This window comes from Biomphalaria glabrata, chromosome 15 (assembly GCF_947242115.1).
Source record: "Biomphalaria glabrata chromosome 15, xgBioGlab47.1, whole genome shotgun sequence".
Lineage (NCBI taxonomy): Eukaryota > Metazoa > Mollusca > Gastropoda > Planorbidae > Biomphalaria > Biomphalaria glabrata.
The window spans coordinates 8,886,011-8,910,031 of NC_074725.1; the positions used below are offsets into that span (position 1 = coordinate 8,886,011).

Consider the following 24,021-nt stretch of genomic DNA (forward strand, 5'->3'; position numbering starts at 1 on the left):
GTTATTTTAGAGATAATCTTTATTTCTGTTTATTGATGGATTCTCAAGACATGTTTTAAATATAATATTCTAATCACTTTAAGATAGGCAAGTCAGCAAGCTTAGCAAGAAAAGATGAATAATGTTTATTAATAATGAAATAAGACGAGAGACGTTTACAATTATAATAAACAGCGGAGGTCAAGCAGTCTGGTTTTGCCGATGTCTTCACACATTCTTTATATCAGTCAGGCAACCCCAGGCGTGCAGCACTAACCAAACACTTTGAATCAGTTATCAGGCAAAGCGAAGGACATCTCTCTTTCTCTAGATCTAGATCTCCAGACTATTTCCTTTTTTTTTTTTTACAGTATGTTCTTGTCCCATAATGAATGCTGCGCATCATAACCCAGGAGAAAAGATAAAGCAATACGTTGGCCTCCTTCAGTGGTAGGTCAACTATGGTTCATCTCGTAGAGGACTAGATCAAAACCTGGGCATTTTTTACGGTTAGAAAGATATAGCACCCCCCCCCCGCCCCCTATTCACGCAGCCGATGTCTCACATGGAACAGCGAATACCCGACACAGTTTGGGATCAGTAGAGATCCTTCAGGATGCGGCTTATTGAGCTGCTAGCTGCTTAAGAGTCACATGCTTCTGATTTTTCTTCAGGTCTGACTCCCGAAACCTTTCCAGTGTTTGGATACAGTCTCAAGGCAACAGAAGTTTGGTGTCAGAGCCTCTCCTGTCAGAAGCTTACTGGTTTAGGCGTCAGTTGCTCGGTTTCGCCTCTTCTCGTGTTAGTCACACGTGAAAGTTGACAGAGACCATTTGAGAACCATGCCATGGTAAGCAATTAATAGGTAATAATAGTAATAATAATAGTAATAATAATAATAATAATGCCGCTACCATTATTGACATCGCCGTACCACTATCTAATAATTTAACAAAAACTGAGCTGGAAAAACAACGAAAACGTGGGAACCTAGGCTTGGAGATTAAGCGTTTATGGAAGTTATCTAAAACAACAATATACACCATTGTTATAGCAACCGAAGGGAAAATAACAACTGACCTCACAGATACCTTCAAGGCCCTTAACATTATCAGCAACATTCTCGTTGCCTGTCAGAGGGTGGTACTGCTGCAGGCCTGCCACATCACCAGAAAATTGATCAGTGGAAACTGATAAAGGGACTACGATGATTTTTTTCCCTTTTACGAAACTCGACCCTGGTAGCGCCAGAGAATGAATACTCGTTTTGTTTCTAGCTGAATCTAACATAATAATAATTTAAAAAAAATAATAATAACAGGAATAATAATCTTTAGGCATATTAGGGCCTATCAGTCAAGGAATTCGTCTTACAATCTGTGCATCACACTAAACAAAGCATTAAAACGTTAGAAAGCTAAAATATACATTCACACCAGACTCACTCATAATTTACATCTGAAATGTTTGATTCAGATTGTTGAATTGTGTTTAATGATTTGATTGCCAGGGAAAAAATAGGTTTTGTGTCTGTTTGTCTTTTCATAAAGTGTCTTGTATCTCTTGTGTGAAGGTAAAAATCACACATTCCAGTCCCAAAGGGTGATTTTTAGTGGCTCCGTAAGGGGAAAAGCCACTATTAGGTTTGTGCGAAATGTCCATGTGTACGTCTGTCACACTCAGATCTAAAAAACTAGAAGAGAAATGAAAAATATTATTTCACCAAGCGATGCGGCGCGCAAAGTTTAGGTCAACGGCTACTTTTGTTTTCTGAAAGCAAACCGTTTAGTTTATAAAATTAATTATGGAAGTGATTTTTTTCATAAAAATAAACCAAGTCTAAAACAGTACATAAATGTAAGGGAGATAATGTAACAATATGTTAACAAAGAAAGATATTATTCTTTTTTATTTATTTTTTTTATTTTCAGTATCACGTAGTCAAATATATTTATAAAATGTACAAGAAATTTTCACACCAAAATAGGCTAAATATTAGTTAACTAGGTTTTCTCTGGTCGCCTAGCTGCTAAAAATAAAAGAAAACATTTATTGTTGTTTATAAAGGCCAAGAATGCACTTTGTATGTAAATACCACAAACATTTTTTATAATGGACTTTTCATGCAGCGAATTTCGTGCAGTAGCGTGACAGCCTAGGCAAGACATGGTACTAAACTAGTGCCCTCAAAATTTTTAAATAACCAGATTTTATTTATTTTGTGTCTAGTGCCGCCCCCCCCCCATTAGATTAAAAGCCTCTTATTTTTATGCGTTTTTTCTGTTGGTCGGTCTGTTCTGTATTTTCATCTTAAAACAAATTTATGTCGAATGCCTTTTTTTTTTCTTCAAAAATATCGACAATAGGTTGTTCCGGATTTTAAAATAAGAAAGTAATTTACAAGAAACGATTATTGAAAATAACCTTCTAGACTTGTTTTACATTTAATTTTCTTGCTGAAATAGAAATCGAGCTACATTACTTTAATTTTCTTACAAATCGTTGGCAAAATTGTTCCGAATTTTATATGAAAAATCTACTATCGCCAAATAACTGTTTGAAATTCCTCTCCTAATAAATAAAACAAGTAATTTTCCCATTTACGAAAATTGGTTGTTCCGGATTTTTATGAAAAACATTTTAACTCTATGTATGTAAAATCGCACCTCTGTCTTACACTACATTTAATTTTCTAGCAAAAGCGTTACAATACTTAACTTTGAAGGAACATCCGAAACATGTAAAACATTTACAAAAAAAAAACATTTTTTTTTACAACGGCAAATGAATCTTTGAAACATTAATACTTTTGACAATCAAAAGCAAATCACATCTTGAATATTCTTAACAAATAGGCGGATCCGACAGGGATCCTACGTGGGCCGCCTCTGAGTTTATGTGATAATCTATTTATCAAAAGTTGTATTTATGTTATAACAATATTGTAATAACTTAAGGGTGACAACTCAACGAGATACGGATGTTTATTTACACGAGGACATCACACACATGTAGGACATCTGCCTTGAACACAGCATTTTTATTAGCTCTAGACTTGGACGGAAATCGTTCTCTCCTTTCTAATGTCAACATCCTTCCCAGTCTAGTCACTAATGGTGCGCACCTTCTGCACTATCTTGAATGGCGGTGTGCATGGCGGAGGTTATAACAATATAAATGGCCTGTGACACTTTCATCTTAAAATAACTATAGCCTTGCAATTGGTTCAAACTTGATCACTACGCGTTTTTTCCATTCAAATCCGATTGGATGTCGTTTATTTCGATGTTAATTGGTCGCTTCCGTCTACCAAGGTGAACTGTTAAAAACTTATATCCTTGTAGAATCGATAGGTCATAAGATGCTGTCTTTACCGAAACTGAACGGTATTTGAAACCTAAAATGTCATTTTAAGAGTCTGCATGGTAATAGGTATCATACAGATGCCGGGAAGGCTTCCGAAATATTGAGAAACAAGTCCTAGTTAATGAGAACTGATCTGGATTGCGGTGACAAGTAAATTTACGATCGCGTATCCCCCCCCCCCTTTTCAAACACGGGGCCTGGGGCGGTTGCCCCCTTTGCCATCCCTTAGGTCCGTTACTGATCTAAGATCGTGCCAGGTTTTCAATATTTCAATTTTCTCTCCAGTTACAGAAACGGTATCGATTCCCCTATTTTCCATCGAAAATCGATTATCATCTCTTTTGGGACACTTGAAACTATTACAACTTTCGGCGATAATAACCTTGCATAACATTAATATAATGAATACTGGTATACGTGCATTCACGGAGTTTAGCATTTTGGTCGTGGATCTCGGATTCGAGTAAAGCTGCATATATTGCCTCGAGCTTGTTGATTTGAACTGAATTCAACGGGTTAACCCTGATGACAGCTACTGGAAAATGTAAAAAAAAAAAAAGCCAATGACTATTGCGCTGTCAACGTGGCAGACTCGTACACGGTTGACTACAGAATTAAAATAACAATTTTTCTTGTCCTGGATACCTTAAATATTTTCTAAGAGAAACTTTGGTGTTCAGCTCCCAGTAAGACGCCCATGTAATGTTAACTTGTATTCCACTAAGCACAGACATATTTTTCATAATGAATTTGTTCTCAATTTAATTGTAGGATGTTCAAAAAGACAAAACGTCTTCTGCTGCCAATTTCTTCTGTCGCATTTGTTGTGTCATTGGTTGCTCTCGTTTTAGCAATAATCTTAGGTAACAAGAATCCAGATAAACCAGTTACCAACTTAAAGGTGAAGTTTTTACATTTAAAAAATCGTTACAAAAATAATACTTAAGTTATTACGAAATTACGAAATCCAAATTCAAATTTTTAGTTGTTTCCTCATCCTAATACGCTTTAGAAAAAGAGAAGAGCATGTTTGTATTTCTAAACATTTCTTACTTCTTCATTCAGTACAATGACATTATGCAAATCGTCGGTAAAGTTTGCTATTCGACGGCACAGAATGACTCCCTGTTGGCACAAGTAAGTTTATTTGTCCTCTTATTGTCGTGCATGTGTCCCCCATACGTTCCCTGTCCGGTATAGCTGTGGAACTATAAGCCATCCCTCTATACTGTCCATACCGGCATTCGCAAGAACACCGCTGATTGTCGTGCGGTCGTGCCAACGTATGTCCATGATGGAGCGCATACATCTTTGGCGAAAGCGTTCAAGAAGAGTTAGCTGCCTTTTTGTCTAGTACAGTCTCAGATCCGCAGCAAATAACGTGGGGCAGCTAGTTACAACAGATAAGGACACAAGGAGGATGTGTGTTTGCAGTAATGTCTGGGTTCTTGTGCGAAAAGGTATTACAAGACCTGCGCTGGAGTTCTTTTAAAAAAATTAACAACTCCTAACCTCTGACCTATGAACTGAGTCTGAATTTAAGAATTTAATAATAAGACATAGGAGATTCAGTCTTGTCTTCTGTCTGGAGCTTGATGCTGCTCTTCTAAAGACTTAGCAGTTAATTTATTCTATGCTCCTATCAAAGTCGTAGTCTAAATACCATACATTTTATGTCGCATTCAATGTCGATCCTGTTAGGTGCGTACATTTTATGTCGCGTTCAATGTACATCCTCTTAGGTGCTTACCATAGACATATATATATAGACTGGACGATAAAGAACAAATTATTATCGGAAATATTTGGGAAAAGATCAGTGTGTAGATCCACATCACAAACCTATATATATTTGCCTATGTCTATGATTATAAAACAAAGACAAAATATTGGGAATATGGCAGTTTTGCACTTTTCAAAACTAAAGATCAAAGGTATATATTGGCTGAAATGTTAGTCCTAGAATTTATAGCTCAATCGCCGCCATTTTTTTTTCACATAGATATAGTACATAAAACATATTGACTCCCCCCAAATAAAAATAACTTCCTACTTCCAGTCTATATTTATTTATGTCTATGGTGCTTACATTTTATGTCGCGTTCAATGTCCAATCTGTTTTGTGCGTCTAATAAAAACAGCTTGAAAACTTGGAAACATCTTAATAGTGTTAGGCGCTTCCTCGCTGTGTATTATGCAGCTAAGTCAAACGGAGGTAACACTCAAGTATCGAAATCCAATAACACAGGCTAAAAGCCAACAAGATAAGTTAGAAGACGCTGATAGCGAATGTCGAAGAAATTGAATACTAACGAAGGGAATCGTCTAGTGTCGTCAAGCTACATCTCTACGTTCATAAAACTCTGAAGCCATCAAAAGTATTCTGTTTACATGTGTTTACATTTCGCTATTCTTCCTAATATCCTCGTCTAGTTTTTATTAGTCGCGTCATTGTCTCTAAGTCAAAACTTACCCTTTCTATAAAACAAATGACTAATTTCAAATCATGCCATAACATTGATTGTCACGGGAAATTGTCACAACTTGTATTGAGGAAGTTGTTTTTATTTTTATTTTTTGGTTATTATTTAAAAATGCAATGTTGGAATAGTTACTTAGTCATAAAGGCTATGAATAAGATGTCAGACAATATTATAAGCCTACAAAGTTTCTTTATAATGCAATGCTTTTAGCCTTATCCCAATCAAAAACCAACCGTCTTCTTGAGTGCATTTTTACTCATCATGGATCAGGGGATTGTAATCCGTGCATTTATAATTGAATCACGTCACCCGTCAATCTAACCCTGCTGAACATCCTAGCGAGGCGACCATGGTTCTTTCTCCACCCCCAATTTGTTCCGCTTTCTCGTATTTCAAACGTTCCTCCAAAATTGAAGAGTGTTACATTCACGCAACCCCCCCCCCTTTTTTTTTTCCGGGGCTATTGGGACGAAAGACCATGCAACCATCGTAATTTGATCAAGTGACATGATAATCTACACACTTTTTTTTTCTATATCCAGTAAATGTGCTTTCGAGAAAATTGAACATTGAATTGTTTCTTTTTTCATTTTTTGTTTAATTATTGCACAAGTTCTAGGTTAGGTATGATAATAAATAAATTCTAAAACAAGAAATTCATTTTAAAAAAGACAATACCTCCGTTATAGGCCTACAACTTAAAAAAAAATTAAATTAAAACTTAACTCAAACCGGGTATCGAAATCGTGATGTTGACACAGTAGGGCCTACTGTGACAGTAACCAGCTCCTTATGCGAACGGTGCTACACATGATTAGACCATTGTATAACTGAGTCTTTGTTTATAGGTACTGTCGTTAGTTTCATTATTTAGGCATTTAGAACTAATAGATCTAGGCTTCTGATTTAGAGCTCTTTAGATCTTTTCTATATCTAGATCTATTTCTAGATCTAGAATCTAGACGTAATCTACATTAGATTTACCATAGACTATATATAGGTACAAATATAACCAAAGATAAGATAATCTATCAATACCCGCAGACCTAAAGGGAAGCCCTAGGTACTTGGAGGCCCTAGGCGAAGTGAATAGAGAGGCCGTAGGCGAAGTGAATAGGGTGACCCCAAATAAAATAGAAAAAAAAAATAAGACCGAAAAACACGTAATGTATTTCCACCTAAATCAACAAATAAGTTAAATTCATAGAGCACCGATAGCACAAATGGGCTTTATGGACGATTCATGATCACCAGACTAGAAATAACGTTTCTGACATTCACCAAAAGGAAGAAACAAAGGTCGTCTACCTTTTTTAACCCTTTCGGCGCGTGTGGTAGTTTAGCCTCTAAACATTAGAATTGTAATTCCATTTTGTATGCACTCGTGTAAAAAAGCTCAGCACTTTCAGGGTTAACAAATGTAGACTAACCAGTAGATCTTAACACTCGTCAATAAACCATGACACATAATAGAGACTTAGAGCTAGGCTAGTAGATATAGAAGCATAGAGTTCTGCTATGCTGGAGATTTGATCAACCTTTCGCAATTTTTTTTCTCTTAACATTTTACTTTGTTCTGTGCGAGGTCCCCGCACCAATCGGAGACCCTAAGCGACTGCCTGGTTTGCCTATGCCTAAGGCCGGTCCTGGTAGCATCGTTCGTACAAGGGGCTTACGGTGTCTAAATTATGAGTTCGATACCCGTTCTATCTATTATTATTTTATTATATAATAGGGTATTATCTTTTAACAAAATGGTTTTTTTTTAAATGTTTTTCTTGTTTTAAGCAATTTTTAGTGGACCCCGAAAGGGGAAAAGACGCTGTTAGTTTTGTGTGGCCTGTCTGTCCGTCTGTCCGTCTCATTTAGTTCTCAGAAACTAGAAGAGAAAATGAAAATAGCACATCATGATATTTTAAATCATTCAAAGCTCTGATGCAAAGGCTACTTTTTTCTTTTCTGAAAGCGAAAAATCTAATTTTTAAAATCATTTATGCAAGCAGTTTTTTCATAAAAATACACCATTTTTTACAACTTTTCACTATTAATAGTAACAAATACTGGAGGATTTTTAGTAAGGGAAACTTACTTTTACCATTTTTAAACACATTTATGCAAATGGTTTTAGGACTTTGATAAAAAAAATATTAATTTTTAAAAATTTTATTGCTAAGTTGTGTAAGTTCTGTCATATTAAATACTACATTTACAAAAATAAATGATAACTATTTTTAAAGAGAAAAAAACTATTTTCTATGTAAATAAGTTGGACATAATTTAAAACAACAATTAATAAGTAGTTTTTCATATTATCGCGTGAACTACAGTCCAGTACACATACTCTAGTGCACATAACTAAAGAAAACTTTTTTTTCGTAGCACCATGAAGCACAAAACTAAAGGAATTTTTTTTAAGGAAATGTTTTTTTCTTGAGGCTTTGGATAAGAGAATGACCCTTTACAAAACGATTAGATCAATTAGATACTCATTATAAGACATCAGTTAGGCCAGGTTCACATCGAACTTCACATTCACTTTCACCTATCCCTTGGTCTGCTGGACTTTTGGGGCACCACACAAGATCTGTTAACCTTCTTTCTCTATTCTTCTCTGTCATTCGCCTTTGATAGAATTTCATTATGATATTCTTTCTGAAAATATCGAAACCTGCCCTTTTTCCTGCCTGGGTAGACCAATTCGGGGGCCGATTTTGAGTTTGTGTTTCCACACAAACTGTCTTTGTAACTTTGTTTTCCTTTGTTTTAACCATTTATATTACAGGAAGCTGACGTCACTCCAAGTATGTGTTCATTAAATACTGTTTATAATAACATTGCTGTAAGTTTTAACCTACGACCAGGGGCGGACTGGCTATATGGGCATTTGGGCTAATGCCCGGTGGGCTGGTACTCAAATGGGCCTAAAGGGCCTCATGAATGCCACTATGGCACGCATAAAATTGTTAAAGGTTTTATAATATTCTCTTATATAAGGGGCTAAATGAGCGTCAAGTTAAATACATCTTTTACAGACGACAGTGTAATACTAATTTAATCTCACACATTTTCAAAAATAATGTAATAGCCTACATCCGTAGACAGTGCTATTAGTAGGTTTCATTCTTTAGGGCGATTCAAAAGCAACATAAGTCCTATATTTCTTTTTAAGATATAGAGTGTTATAGAGCATGCATACAGTTATCGATACGTCATAAAAAAAAACATAATGATTTTGAGAACAGATAGGCCTATAATTGGAGACCCATCATATGATATACAATTTACGAAATTACTGTATAGAAATGATTGGGCCAATTTTGAAATCCAGTCCGCCCCTGCCTATGATGGCCAGGATAAGCCAAATACTATAGACACTATTGTAGTCCTAATAATATAGACACTAACGTAATCCGATTTTCAATTTTCTATTCGATCAATCTGTTTGGGACACCTCAACTCAAGAAAACATTAAGACACTGGAACAGACACAAAATAGAGCAGTGAGATTCAAAACAAACGAAGATTTACATTTGACTAGAGTAACACCTTTAGTAAGATCACTAAATTTAGAAAGCCTTCAGGGAGTAGACTCAAAAGTCAATAAATGCTAATTATTACATGTAAAAGTGAAAATTCCCCTTTCAGACTAGGTGGTCTCTAGGGCAGATAATGTTAAGCCATCTGTTTCTTTGACCAAAGGTTAACGAGCAGGGTGTCATGTGGCCAGCACAACAACCTTTACTTTCCCCAACTAAAGTCAGGTACCCATTTGGGTTGTGTGGAGTAAGGGGCGCCCTTTAAATCCCGAAATTCAAAATCCCAGTCTTCATGGAGATTCGCAAACCCAGCACCCCAGGCTCGGAAACCAAGCGCGACCACAAACCGTGTTTGGTATCAAACAAGGGAATAAATGCTACTTTTGAAATGATGTGGCTGTACATTTTGAGTTATTTCCCTTTTTACGTTTCGGACACGTTTTTTTTCTCCCACTTCCTATTTTCGGATCAAGTTAAAATTTTGCATAAGCATCCATAGTCGATGACAATAAATGAATAAAAAAAAATAACCAATAGGTTAATCAATTACGGGTAATCAATCCATTTTTTTCATTGAAAAAGGGAGCTTTTTCCTGCAATATTGAGAAACGTGTCAGTACTTTTTTTTATTTTTCGTTAAATTTTTCTTACTTTCAAGTGCTGTCTACATACATCACCTGACAGTTAACTCTGGATTAAATCTTTAAACGTTGACTTGACTTTAATCTTTTATGCTTCCGATGCTGAGTATCTATGGACCTACTGTGATGCAGTTTGTTTCAAAAATCTTGTTTGCAAATGTATTTTTCAATAAACAAAGTTCGTAAAGAAACAGTAGTTCTTGTTGGCACCTACTCTGCGCGTGTATATCGGAATCGACCACAGTATTATACTATAGTATTTGTAGTCTCTTTTCCGCCAACAAATCTTTTGGCCCTCCCCCCCCCCCAAAAAAAAAAAAAAGTAAAAAAAAAAAAAAGAAGTGCCTGTCACGTCGTTATAATATAAAGTTTTAGATGATTTAAATTAAAAAAAAAAACACTTTTAATCTGATTATTACTAAAGTAGACGACTGTTTTATCACTTTTAAAGTAAACGGCAACCGATATGGTAATAAATCTATGGTAGATATATATATATATATATTAAAAAAGTCCCAACTTCGATCGGCGGGACATGTAGTCCGCATGCCAGACAATAGCCTTCCCAAACGACTTCTGTACGGGGAGTTGTGTGCAGGAAAGCGCTCCCAGGGAGGCCAATACAAGCGCTACAAAGACACCATCAAGAGCTTCTTCAAGGAATGCTATATCGACATTCACAGCTGGAAAGCACTAGCTCTCGATCGCTCCTCATGGCATGAAGCTGTGAGTCTCGGAGTCTCAAGATGTGAAGCAAGAAAAGTGGCCTGGGTAAAAGAGCGCTGAACCAACAAAAAGATGAGAGAAGAAGCAGGCCTATCTGCAACTGACCTAACCCACTCATGCCACGTATGCGGCCGGCTTTTTAAAGCGAAGATTGGACTTTACAGTCATCTTCGAGTCCATAGGAAATGAGAATGTATTCATCTTCGATCACGAAGGAGGATACATATTATATATATAGAAAGAGAGATAGATAGATAGATAGATAGATAGATAGATAGATAGATAGATAGATAGATAGATAGATAGATAGATAGATAGATAGATAGATAGATAGATAGATAGATAGATAGACTATTTTTAGTTCTAAAAATGTCTACAATTTCGAATTTATCTATTTCTTATATTCGGCAATCGGAGAGTGGTGTCAGCTCACGTGACTCTACGACCGTATGGTTTGAACAACTCTGGGTGCCATCCCGACCTTAGTAAGTGGTTCATGTTGTCAAATGTATGTAAGAGGAAGAGAGACTGAGAGAGAAAAGAAGAGGAGTTTGAGGGGGATAGGAAGAGAGACTGGGAGAGAAAGGGAGGATCAAGAGAGAAAGAGGGATGAGAGGGGTAGTAATTGGAACAGAGAGGAGATAGGGGCAAGAGAGAGGAGAGTAAATGAAAGATACATGGACATGGTGAGTGCATGTGTCTGTAGGAGTAACACTTTACCACTTGACGAGGTATTTGATTTAATTAAACCTTATGCTCGTGTTACGTAAGAATCGTATCTTTGTGCGCGAGTGGACTGGGGAAGGCGAATACATTATTTTACTAAAACAAAACTATATTTCAGAAAATGAGCAACAACACCTTTTTATAGGCCCCTAAGTCTGACTAGTCAATACACTAAATTATTCTCTACAAGCCCCCAATATTTTGGCTTTATTTTGGGAGAAAGAGAGGTGGGACCAGGAAGTGTGTTTATGTTTGCAAAATCTATTCCGTATTCCGTCGAAAAAAACTAAAAAGTCTAACTAGAAAAAAGAAAGCGAAAAAGCCCTTAAAGGAAATATCGACTTTACTAAGATGGGAATTAAAGTGTTTTTAATAAAGATAATATTAACTCTGTCTGTATGTCTGTCTGTCTGTCTGGTAAAAAGGTTGTACACGTTATTTCTCCAAAACCCTTTATCGGATCATGTTGAAGCTTTGCACAATTATCCATTGGCAAAGGCAAGACATGAATGAACCAAATATTGAATTAATTGGTAAACAATTATTTTGCTTGCTACCAACCAAGTCAATTAATCCTTCGGTATTCACAGAAAAGGCTAAATATGTAGGGTCTTGCGCCTTTAGATAATTGAACACGTTATTCTCCGTCAGATTATCAAAAGAGTTAAGCAGACGGTACTTTGAACTCTAGGCTTACAAGCCTACTTGAACAAATCCCAACACCCATTCTCGGATCAAGCTAAAACTTTAAACTATTATTTATTGCACCTAACAAAACATGAATCAATTTTTAAAAATTAACGAATTAGTCAATTAATTATTTTTTTATATCGAATAAAGGAAATAACTTCTACATTATTTATAGATATAGTTGTAATTGCGAAGCTCTTTCTCTAAGATAAGCTTTATTGTTTTTTTTTAAATATTTTTTAGAAAATATTTTACTTGTTGGTGTGTTTATTTTACTTTTATGCATTCGGCAGTCTGTCTGTCGTACCTTACGTCTCGGGAAACGATCTTTTCGTCTTGCAACTTCTCTAAAAAAAAATTGTTGATACACATGCACAAAAGTGGGCCTACAGATTAATGCATTTAAAGAATTGAAAAAAGAAATAGTATCTCCCGTGGCATCACTCTTTAAGAGATTAAATTATAAGATCTTATTTCAGACAAACCCAGAAACGATGTGTCCAGTAGTGAAGAGACTTGCAACCGTCCTCTGGCATTAAATTTATATCTTGACAAGGATTACGAGCACGCCGAAAACATTATCGTCACTTCCGAATGCTTGACCTTGAAATACTCTGGCCTGTACTATGTCTACGCATGTGTCTACTTTAAGCCGCACATCTCCCATTGTGCCATGAATATGACACCGCCATTGGTAGGTCTAACATACAGTTTTTTAAAGATAGAACATTAGATATAGGATATAGGATATAGGATATATCTGTTTTCCACGTTTCACCTAAAACAATAGTATTGCGTTTCAAAAAGACTCGTCTATATCAAAATGAATAACTCTTTAAGTCAGGGCTTCTCAAAGTTTGCATATAAGCTCCCCCGCCCTCCCCAGACAAAAAAAAAATACGTTTAGTTTCCCATTAGCCAGCTGGGGGATTTTGGGAAGAGTTGTACGATCCAACAGAGGGGTTATCAACACTGACCTACGGCGTAGCTGCCTGTGGGCCTTACGATTGGTCTCGGTCAAGGAGTCTAGCGTTTTCTTGCATTCTGAGATATAGATGTTCTTCTTCTTGGTGTCAGGGCGCCATATTCACCCTTTTTTTATCAAAAAGAAAAGCGCAAGATAAAAGAGGGGCGCTGGACAAGACTAAACTACAAAGGACATTCAAGAGGGGCGCTGGACAAGACTAAACTACAAAGGACATTTAAGAGGGGCGCTGGACAAGACTAAACTACAAAGGACATTTAAAGGTTTGAATTTAAAGCGTGAGTACTTCGTGAGATATTCTCGTGTTCAAGCCAGAAGTCTTAGAGTGGGCGCACACAAACTTCGTCCAGAGAATAATCATCGATAGATGGGAGAAAGTTCGCTGTCCATTCGGACATGAGAAGTTTGAGTAGAAACATCACAACGCACATTCATCGGTCAACGTTTATTAAGCGATAATGGCCAGTTCGCGAAATGGTCAATATCGGCTTTGGTCAGGCCCGCCAGAGGGTGTCGATGGGGATAAGCTCCCGTTGTCTATAAAATACTCTTATAAGACATCCGTCTTAAATAGCCTCTGACAACTACGTCCATCATCTGACGCGCTCGTGTGGCTTAGATACTAAGAGAGAGAGAGAGAGAGAGAGAGAGGAGAGAGAGAGAGAGGGAGAAAAGAGAAAGAGACACTATAGTCTTTAACTTGTTTCTTAGGACATGAAATGGCAAGTTTCCACGAAGTCTGGCCTTTTCCCTCACTTGCAAACAGTTCTGTTCAGTGGTGTAGTCACGTGCCTAAGAAGCTGTAGTGAATTTGAGAAGTCTTCTTTCTCAGGTAATCAGCTTACAATCAGTTTACATCGAATGTTTTCTAAGGGAGTCTGACGATGTTGTTATTCAAAAAAAAAATAGAATCAGAACAAAATCGCATTTTAAATCAAATGATTACATTTATTATTATTATTATTATTTGAGCTTCATAAATACTATTATAACCTTTGCATCTAAATGTAAAAACATTGGTGACTCTCAAGCATAGCGTCCATTATAATCGACGTTTTGACCCCCCCCCCCCAACCTCTCTTTTTGGTGACTTATTACTGGGCTACAAAAGGATTGGTTATAGGTTTATTTTAGTGCAAAATAAGTCTGCCAAATTTCATCTTTCTATTACATGTCCTTCATAATTTATGCATTAATTGTTAAAGTGAAACCTAATACATGTAGTTGAAAGTAGTGGCGTAGCTATGGTGGGGGGTCGGGCCCCCGCTTCATGGGTTCCCCCCAAATGAGTATCCAATTCTTTTTACATTAAATATTACACATTATGCCCCTAAAGAGGTCGAGCCCCCGGGCACCCCCAAATACTAGCGCCACTCGTTGAAAGTATGATTCGTTATTGAAATTCGTCTCATTAGCTTGCAAAATCTTCATGGGTTCAGGGTGTGGCTGGCCATGGAGTTCGAAATCGGCTCCAACACTTTTGTCTAGAAATGTGACAGTTTACGTAGATCTTTGGTGAAAAAAAAACACAAAACAAACTTGAGTGGCCATGCAGTGAAAATCTCTGGTTAGACCCATTATAATGTTTCAAAATATAATCATCGTAAAATTAAATTTGCTTTGCGTCATTTCCAGCTTCAGTAAAGCTTCAGCGGGGATTCTCGCACTCGACTCAAATGTTTCGTTGTACTCGGTAAAGACTTGAATAAATCAATAGTCGAACATGAGCATTTTTGTGCACCGTCTTTAGTAAAAACCCTCAGATAAAACGTTTTCAGAAGAACATGACTGTGTAAAGCTCACTGGGAAGACACCTGGCAATAATGAAATAAAATAGATCAAGAAATATCAGCTCATCTGCTTCACGAAGGAGGAATGAATTTAAAGAACTAGCCGAATTCAGCGTATACCACCACTTTAGTCAAGTACTATTTCTTTCCCTTGTTTGAGATACCAACACAGCAATTTATTACCAATAGTTCATTGATTATTGTGTTGTCCGGTGAAAGAAATAATTGTACAAAATTTCCGCTTGATCCAAGATTGGGTGTCGGAGAAATAGCGTGCAGAAACTTTTGGACAGAGAGACAGACAGACAAAATGAGTTGATATGAGCTTTGTAAAAAATATTTGTTTATGTATCTTGTTTTATATTTAGATTGAATGTTTTTTTAACATTTAAAAAAAAATCTTTGAGTTTATGTTGGCCCTACTTTTGAGGTAACGCCCACTAACGCTGCATACATCTTCACATTAAACACATTTCTTGGCGGAAACCACTTCCTGATTTCACAAGTTCATCGATCAGAAGGGCAAGTGGCCAAGGGATGGCTGCCTGGTCGTGCGGTTTGCACGCTGGACTGTCGTTCGGACTTATCGATGGTCCCGGGTTCAAACCCTGCCCGCTCCCATCCCCCGTCGTCCTGCGGGAGGTTTTGACTAGGAAGTAATTATCTTCAACTCTGAAGGAACATCCGAATTAAGTAAAACATTTTACAAGGGGCAGTTGTGGATACCGACAGGGCCGGCCTTTTGCCACTCAACCTATGCGGCCACAGTGGGCCCCGCACTTTCATAGACCCCGAGTTAAGTCTATGTGTAAATCATTAAACGTTATAACTTTTTTTTTCAGCGACCTCCTGATTTTCCATTTCCATTTAAAATCGCCTGAATTAATAATTTAAAAAAATAGACAAAATAGACACAATTGTCATTTTGGGGTGTCACACAACAAGAAAAATGCCAATCCAACACGCGATAATAAAAAAAAAAACGTCATTGTCAGCATTCATTTAATAAGAATAGGACGAATTTGAACCAAAAGTTCCAATACTTTATTTAATTTAATAGTTTACTTGATTAAATGATTAAAATGCAAAGACGAATTTATTTTCGAATACAAAATCTTAATTTTCACTTATTATCCTTATCTCTACCCAGACTGGGACTGCGCACAATCCATCCGGCTTAGGGTCCCGCAATTGTATATATATATATATATGTAGTGGAGTGGATACCTTTCCAGGAAACACCGGCCACCCCGATATCCACGTGACCCTTCCCCCCTAGATGGCACCTAGTGTCCGCGCATAAAGAAGCAGACCAGTGTAGGCACTGTCCATTCGACCAGCATCTATTGTCGCTGTAGTTTCCGTATGTTACTGGACCTACGTCGTCTCCACTCCCTGTTTGTGCCTTTATATATATATATATATATATATATAGAGAGAGAGAGAGAGTGAGACAGGGGTGTTGGGAGATTGGTTCCAGAGCTTACTGACTCACTTAAAAGTTGAGGGATGGAGAGGAATGGGAAGACAATACTTATCTTAGTGACACCTGGGCACGTGACCTAGGCTAAGTTATCAGGCTGTATTCATTTTACCACGGCGAGGGTGACTATACCCAATAAATCCTTTTTTTTTATGACTAGCAACTTTTTCATGTTTTGTATTTTTTACCTGTCTACTTGTCTTATTCATGGTAAACCAGTAACACAGACTAAAAAAGCAAAATACCTAGGTGTTATAATAAACGAAAAACTGTCATGGAATTTCCATATTGATGAAACTATCAAATAATCAAGCAAAGCATTAGAGTTTATTAAGATAAATTTCTAGAAATCAAATAAGATCATAAAACAAAACTGTTACTTAACCTTGGTTAGGCCAATAATAGGGTTAGGCCAATAATAGAAAATGCATCCTCTGTTTGGGACCCCTCAACTCAAGAAAACATTAAGAAACTGGAACAGACACAAAATAAAGCAGTGAGATTCATAACAAACGAATATTCGCATTTGATTAGAGTAACACCTTTAATAAAATCACTAAATTTAGAAAGCCTTCAGGAGAGAAGACTCAAAAGTAAAGTAGCAATTATACATAAGACACTGAACTATAATCTTCAAATACAAAATCTAATAAAATACTCTGAAAGACACAAAGATAAAGTCACATTCCTCGTTCTATATGCTAGGACAAATGAGTACAAATGCTCCTTCTTCCCTAGTGCTATTAGAGCATGGAATGGGTTGCCTGAGCCAGACAGGAAAACCACTGACTTGGCAGAATTTAAGTCATTGCTTAACATGCATGACTAGATGTATGAGGCGTAGGACGTAATCATCTTCTTTTTTGAAGTAACGTCTGTATTAGATACGCTAAGCTAGATAGATAGATTGATGGACAGAGATATATTATTTTAATTCTTTTAGGAGAGATAGATAGATAGATAGATAGATAGGTAGATAGATAGATAGATAGATAGATAGATAGATAGATAGATAGATAGATAGATAGATAGATAGATAGATAGATAGATAGATAGATAGATAGATAGATAGAGATAGATAGATAGATAGATAGATAGATAGATAGATAGATAGATAGGTAGATAGATAGATAGAGAGATAGATAGATAGATAGATAGATAGATAGATAGATAGATAGATAGATAGATAGATAGATAGATAGATAGATAGATAGATAGTCAGAAAGATAGACAGACAGACAGACAGACAGATAGTTAGATAGACAGATAGATAGATAGATAGATAGATAGATAGATAGATAGATAGATAGATAGATAGATAGATAGATAGTCAGAAAGATAGACAGACAGATAGTTAGATAGACAGATAGATAGATAGATAGATAGATAGATAGATAGATAGATAGATAGATAGATAGATAGATAGATAGATAGATAGATAGATAGATAGATAGATAGACAGACAGACAGATAGTTAGATAGATAGATAGATAGATAGATAGATAGATAGATAGATAGATAGATAGATAGATAGAGATAGATAGATAGATAGATAGATAGATAGATAGAGATAATTTATTTTTATTCTTTTAGGCAGAAATTTTCTACTTAATGTTAACGACACATTGTTTGTTGAAGTCTCTGATGACAGCGTTGTCAACTTTGATAAAACGTCCAGCTATTTAGGAGCACATAGATTGGTCGAAAATAAACGTTTCAAAGAGCAACTCACCAATGTTATAGACAACGAAGAATTCTAATGCCATAGATGACTCCCTGGATATATATATATTCTTTTTTTTTTAGAAAGATTCATCCTTCTCTTTATAAACAATTTCACAATGTGAATTGAGACGCTATATTCCTCTTCTGTAAATCATGATTGGATGTTCAGTTTTTAATAGACAATGAAATTATGAAATTAATACAATAAAAAATGGAATTTATAGTGTATTTTGGTTCATGCTTCTATTTTTACATACCACTTACTTTATTGTAAGAATAGTGTACTTATAATTTGTTAGAAAAAGGAGTGACCTCGTAATTAAAGAGGACAGACTGTGTTGTAAGTGTGCAAGCAATGGCTGCCCCAGCTTCAGAGCACGCCTTTCTTCCTTGATGACCAGATCTAAAGTGATGGAAATCCATCGCCATTGGATATCAGGTGGCTGTAGGACTTTACCATAGAGAGAAGAATTAAGATGCATGACTGGCTCACATCTATCTATCTATATATATATATATGTATATGAGAATTTTTTTTAAAAAAAAAGCAGTGTTTCTCAACTTTCGGCGAAAAAACAACTACAACAACAAAAAAACAGTCATGTTGAGGTCTTTCTCTTGATAGCTTGGGGGTCTGGGGGAGCCCTGTAAGCCTCCAAATAGGGACACCAAAAGCGTTTTTCTTTCATTTTTCACTGCAGAAATGTATTCTCCTGACATCTACCGCTCATTATTCGTCAGTGGGGTTCGTGGAAACGCCCCGACACCATAAGCGTTTTCTTGCATTTTTCACTGCAGAAAGGCATTCTCCTGACATCTACAGCGCATTATTCATCCTATTAAAAAAATACCTTTTAAATAATGTTTTACTTGAAAAATATTCTAATATGAATGTATAGGCCCATACTACATTGCAAATAAAACGATTTGAAGATATCCCACAGATTTAGATTAAGGCTTTTAGGATCGCAGCCGAAAAAAAAAATATTCGAAAAATAATATTTTTTAAAAAAGCTCATTTGTAAGTGATACATTTTGTTCAACAGGCATGTTTGTTACTTTGTTTTGTTACAGAATTGTTGTTCAAAGCTCTAAAGAAAAAATTTCGGAAGTGGGAGTAGAAATTAAGTGGACTAATTATATTCTACTATAATTTTTTTTTTTTTTTTTTTTTTTTTTGCATTCTTAGGATTCAAGCATAAATTGTGAGCTATAGTCACAACATTTATTTAACAAGAAAAATATTACATTGAGTAAAGGTTGGAAAAGGGCGACTAGGAAAAGAATATTTGGGTTCAGAACTCATCTCAATCGTTAAACTTTTACTTAAAAATTTAGTATAAATTATAAATTTTTCAAAGCAAAGTCTTTCTTTAAAAAACTATGATAAATTCATGTGAAACTACATATACTCTGTCGCCATATTTGACTATTCTGATTTAAAACATCATGTTTTCGTCTGGAAAGGGGAGGGGTGGTAGAGTGAAAACATTAATCGCTCCTTTTTATAATTTCTGCTAATGATTGCATTTGGCATTAAAGAATAGGGCTTAGGGCGACTCGATATACGAATTTAATTTATAGCATATATAAATTATATTAGTGACAGATTTTTTTTTATTTTGTAATTTCTTAACTATTATACAAAATGAAAAAAAAATATTGGTTTGTCCGATGGGCGGAAGGCGATTGCATGTATCGCCCCTACCTTGAATGTCCTGGAATTACGCCGATCGAAAAAAATAGGTATAAAAAAATTCGGCACCGTTGCTACGGATGGGTCGTCGCATTACCGAGTTTGCGCAGAATGTGTATACTGCTCCGTGACAATAGATAGATTTAATCTATTTATAGATTAGTATCGTTATCGGATTGCTTTTTCACTGAGCATGTTGATTTACGGGCTGGCTGTGTCAATAAGCTGACCAGTGACGCGTCTACACCGCCTTTCACCCACTTGTGAAGCGTGTTCTCGTGATTGAAGATGGCCTTGGCTCAAAGCAAGGGCATTTCACCTGGCATTATAATGATTATTTTTCTGAAGGGCCCTCCCTCACCTAAAATCTTGTTGTAACAGAGTGTTTTTGCGTAAATTATCTAGACTCTAGGTAGAAATAGTATCTAGATTTAGATCTAGTGAAGATAATTCACACCTAACTTGAAAACTTCGTGAATTTGAGTCAATTTAATGATCTCGATACATCGAATGTCTAGATTAGTCTAGAAATACGCTAGATTGTAGATTTACGCTAAATCACTAGCTCTAGAATGTAGTGATGCCTAGAAAAACTCGCAAATTTTAGTGACTTAAATTAGATCTAGAGTCTGGATTTACGGTAGATTCGGTGAAGATAATTCTCACATAGCTGTGAAAAGTCCGCGAATTTTAGTGACTTAGATCTAGAGTCTAGATTTACGGTAGATTAAGGGAAGATAATTGTCACACATCCGTGAAAAGTCCGCGAAATTTTGTGACTTAGATCTAAAGTCTTGATTTAATGTAGTTTCAGTGAAGATAACTGTCACACAGCCGCGAAAAATCCGCGAATTTAGTGACTTAAATCTAGAGTCTAAATTTACAGTAGGCCTAGATAGGTGAAGATAATTCTCACACAGCATTGAAAAGTCGCGAATTTTAGTGTCTTAAATTTAGATCTAGTGAAGATAATTCACTCACAGCCGTGAAAAGTCCACGAATTTTGTGACTTAGATCTAGACTCTAGATCTACTGTAGATTTAAGGAAAATATTTCGTATAGGCCTACAGCTGTGAAAGTCCGTAAAAGTTTTTTCGGTCGTAAAAGACAGGGAAACTACATAGTTGAAAAAGAAATTGTGCTTGGAAAAAAAAAACGCTAATAGGTCTAATATTCCCCCCCCCCCAAAAAAAAAAATAAAAAAAAATCCAAAAGCCATTATTTAGTAAGCAAATGCCAACTAAACACACAAATAGGCCTGTATGTTACAGGCTCTGTTTATGAGGAGGATTATTAAGCACAGTTAATAAAACAATAAAACATTAGGCCTACAAACACATAGGAACTAAAAATGTAGCCTACATTTCCACCACAGAGAAGGCATAACTCTAAGAATGTTTCTTATTTTAAAAAAATGGAACAGCAAACATTTGTAATGTTCTTTAATAATCTTTGAAAGGAAAAAGGTTTTGGGATGACAGTCAAGTTGTTATTAGATTAAAAGATAACTTACACATATATATAGGCCTATATATGTATATATATATATATATATATATATATATATATATATATATATATATATATATATATATATATATATATATATATATATAAGGCTTGTCTTCTAGTCCGAAGATTAATGAGCAATAATAATAATCAACTTTGACAATTGTTATGTAATATCTTTACGCGAATTTTATGTCCTGGAAATTTAAAATTTGTTCTGGAAAAGTCCTGGAAAACTCCTTGAATCTGGTACAACCCTTTTTCATTTTATATTTACTAATGATAAAATTTGAGATCAGAGTGTGTGTGCGACATAATATACAAATGGATTATAACATCAATGTGTACCTTATATTATATAGATATTCAAATAATTTTGTTTACAAACTATAATTTCTCCATAAAAATAGGAATCGACCCTCACACCTGGTACAACCCTTTTTCATTTTAAATTTACTAATGGCGAAATTGGAGATTAGAGTGTGGTGCGACATAATATACAAATGGGTTCACATATTAATACGTAGCTTATATTATATAGATATTCAGCTAATTTTGTTCACAAACCAGGATTTCTCCATAAAAATAGAAACCCCCCCCCATTCAGAGGACTAGAGTGGGGAGAGCAGTAGGTGCAACCGCCCCCCACCCTTACCCCAAGAATCGGCCAAGATACCAGAAGGCGAGCGACATAATATAAGAATTATATTTTAATTCTATTAATTTCGTTCACAAACTATATGATTTCCCCATAAAAGTAGGACCGCCCCCACCCACTCAAAGGGTTTGGGTGGGAAGGGCAGTAGAGGTATTCGCCCCCCCCCAACCAATCGGCCAACAGGGGAACGACAAAATATAAAGATTTGTTAAAATATCAATAACAATTTTTAATCATATAGATATTTAATTGATTCTGTTAGCAAGCTGTGATTTCTACAAATAAATTGGACCGCCTCCCCCACTCGAAGTTTAGTGGGAGGGGGGGCGAAATTGATGCCAGCGCCCCCTCCAGACCCCTACAAATCGACCAACATACTAGGGGGGGGGGAAATAATCTAAAAATAGGTTGAAATATAAATAAGTAGCCATAGAAGTGTTCTGTTGAAAATACAATCCCCCTTTAAAAAAAAAAAAGGTCGAAAATTGTTATTATCTACGTTAGGGTTCTCACATTGTCTCTGATGGACTGTACCGTAACCTTTCACCTTTTTGTACGTTTAGGAAATCGTAGAAGAGAAGAAACTACAAGTACACTCTATATTTATAATCTACCAGGAAAAGTTATACGGATCTTTACTTTTTTTTGTGTGTAACATGATAATAGGCCAAGCTTAGCTAACATATTTAATTTGTGAAGAAGTGTAGCTGTTTTTTTTTTAAATACATATAGGCGACATTATAAAAGAAATATGACGTCATTCTTGGTTTGAGCCGCAAATAAAACAAGAAAAACATTTTAAAAAATGCTTTTAAAAAAACTAATCTTATATTAAGTGTAATTGTATCAATTAGTTTGGATCTGTCGTGTAAATGATGTAATTATATGTACAATCGGGTAGAAAAGAAAGGGGTATCTTGGTGAATGTTTACATGATCGTTTTGAAATACATAAAAAAATTCACTCAAGACTTGAGTCCTCAAGGGGACTAATTCAACTTATAGGCCCTACCACCATATCTGTCAAGTATGATTTCTTTCCCTCGTTTAAGATACCAAACAAAATAACTAATTACCAATAGTTAATTAACTAATTTGTTGTTGTTTTTTAAATTGATTCTTGTGCTGTCAGGTAAAAGAAATAATTATTCAAAATTTCAGCTTAATCCGAGATTGGGTGTGGGAGAAATAACTTGTTCAAACGTTTTACCATATAGACAGACAGAGCTGATAAAGGCTTTGTAATAAAGGGAGTTTATGTTACACACAAACTCATAGTTGGTCTCTCGTGATGCACAAAAAGTAAAGTTCCCCTTTTCAGACCTTGCCATTCATAGGGCAGATGATGTTAAGGTCATCTCTTTCTTTGGCCAACAGTTAAAGAGCAAGGTGTCATGTGTCCATCACGATGACCTATTGTCTTTACTTTCCCCAGCAATAGTTGGATACCCATTAGAGTTGGGTGGTATCAGGGGGTGGGGCCTAAAAATCCTGAAAATCAAAATCCCAGTCTTCACCGATGAGATTCCAACCCAAGGTTCGGAAGCCAAGCGCCCAGTCGGCCATCGCGCTTACACTTAAAAGGCATCCAATGTAACCAAGGCTGTATTGAGGTTATAAACCCTCATCAATATATATCAGGTAAATATATATATATAGCCTATAAAGCGAATCTACAGTCATCAACTTCGATGATTTTGGGATCCATTAATATAGATCTAGTTAATCTTTGTAAATGCAAGACTGAAATAACTTTTAATGCAAAACACATTCTAATATATTTCAATACAAAATTTGCTTCCAGACTTTTTATGATCACAAGACCGTCCTAAACATCATTAGGGTGGCCATTGTGGCTCACTCTGTGGCGAAAAAAAATACCGAAGAATTTTTATTGGAATTGAATTTTTTTAAAACCTATCTAGACTAGGATCAAATAACTTGATCTAAACTCTGTGTCTACCACTAGTGTCTAGATAGGAATTTTAAGTAATGCATCAAACTTAAATGAAAACCATTTTTGTTTTGT

The 24,021-nt window shown here is 35.8% G+C and overlaps 1 protein-coding gene across 2 annotated transcripts in view; it reads left to right on the plus strand.

Annotated features, from left to right (window-relative positions):
• Positions 1-18,356, plus strand: part of LOC106063192 (tumor necrosis factor ligand superfamily member 6-like) — an 18,699-nt gene extending 343 nt beyond the window's left edge. For both annotated transcript variants that reach the window (XM_056011771.1, XM_056011772.1), the window contains exons 2-9: positions 654-829; positions 4,117-4,246; positions 4,411-4,482; positions 8,611-8,629; positions 11,139-11,216; positions 12,627-12,841; positions 13,844-13,964; positions 17,999-18,356. In XM_056011771.1, the coding sequence (XP_055867746.1) occupies positions 822-829; positions 4,117-4,246; positions 4,411-4,482; positions 8,611-8,629; positions 11,139-11,216; positions 12,627-12,841; positions 13,844-13,964; positions 17,999-18,165 (810 nt within the window). In that variant the 5' untranslated portion in view covers positions 654-821 and the 3' untranslated portion in view covers positions 18,166-18,356. The remainder of the gene's footprint in view (positions 1-653; positions 830-4,116; positions 4,247-4,410; positions 4,483-8,610; positions 8,630-11,138; positions 11,217-12,626; positions 12,842-13,843; positions 13,965-17,998) is intronic.
• The last annotated feature ends 5,665 nt before the right edge of the window (positions 18,357-24,021 follow it).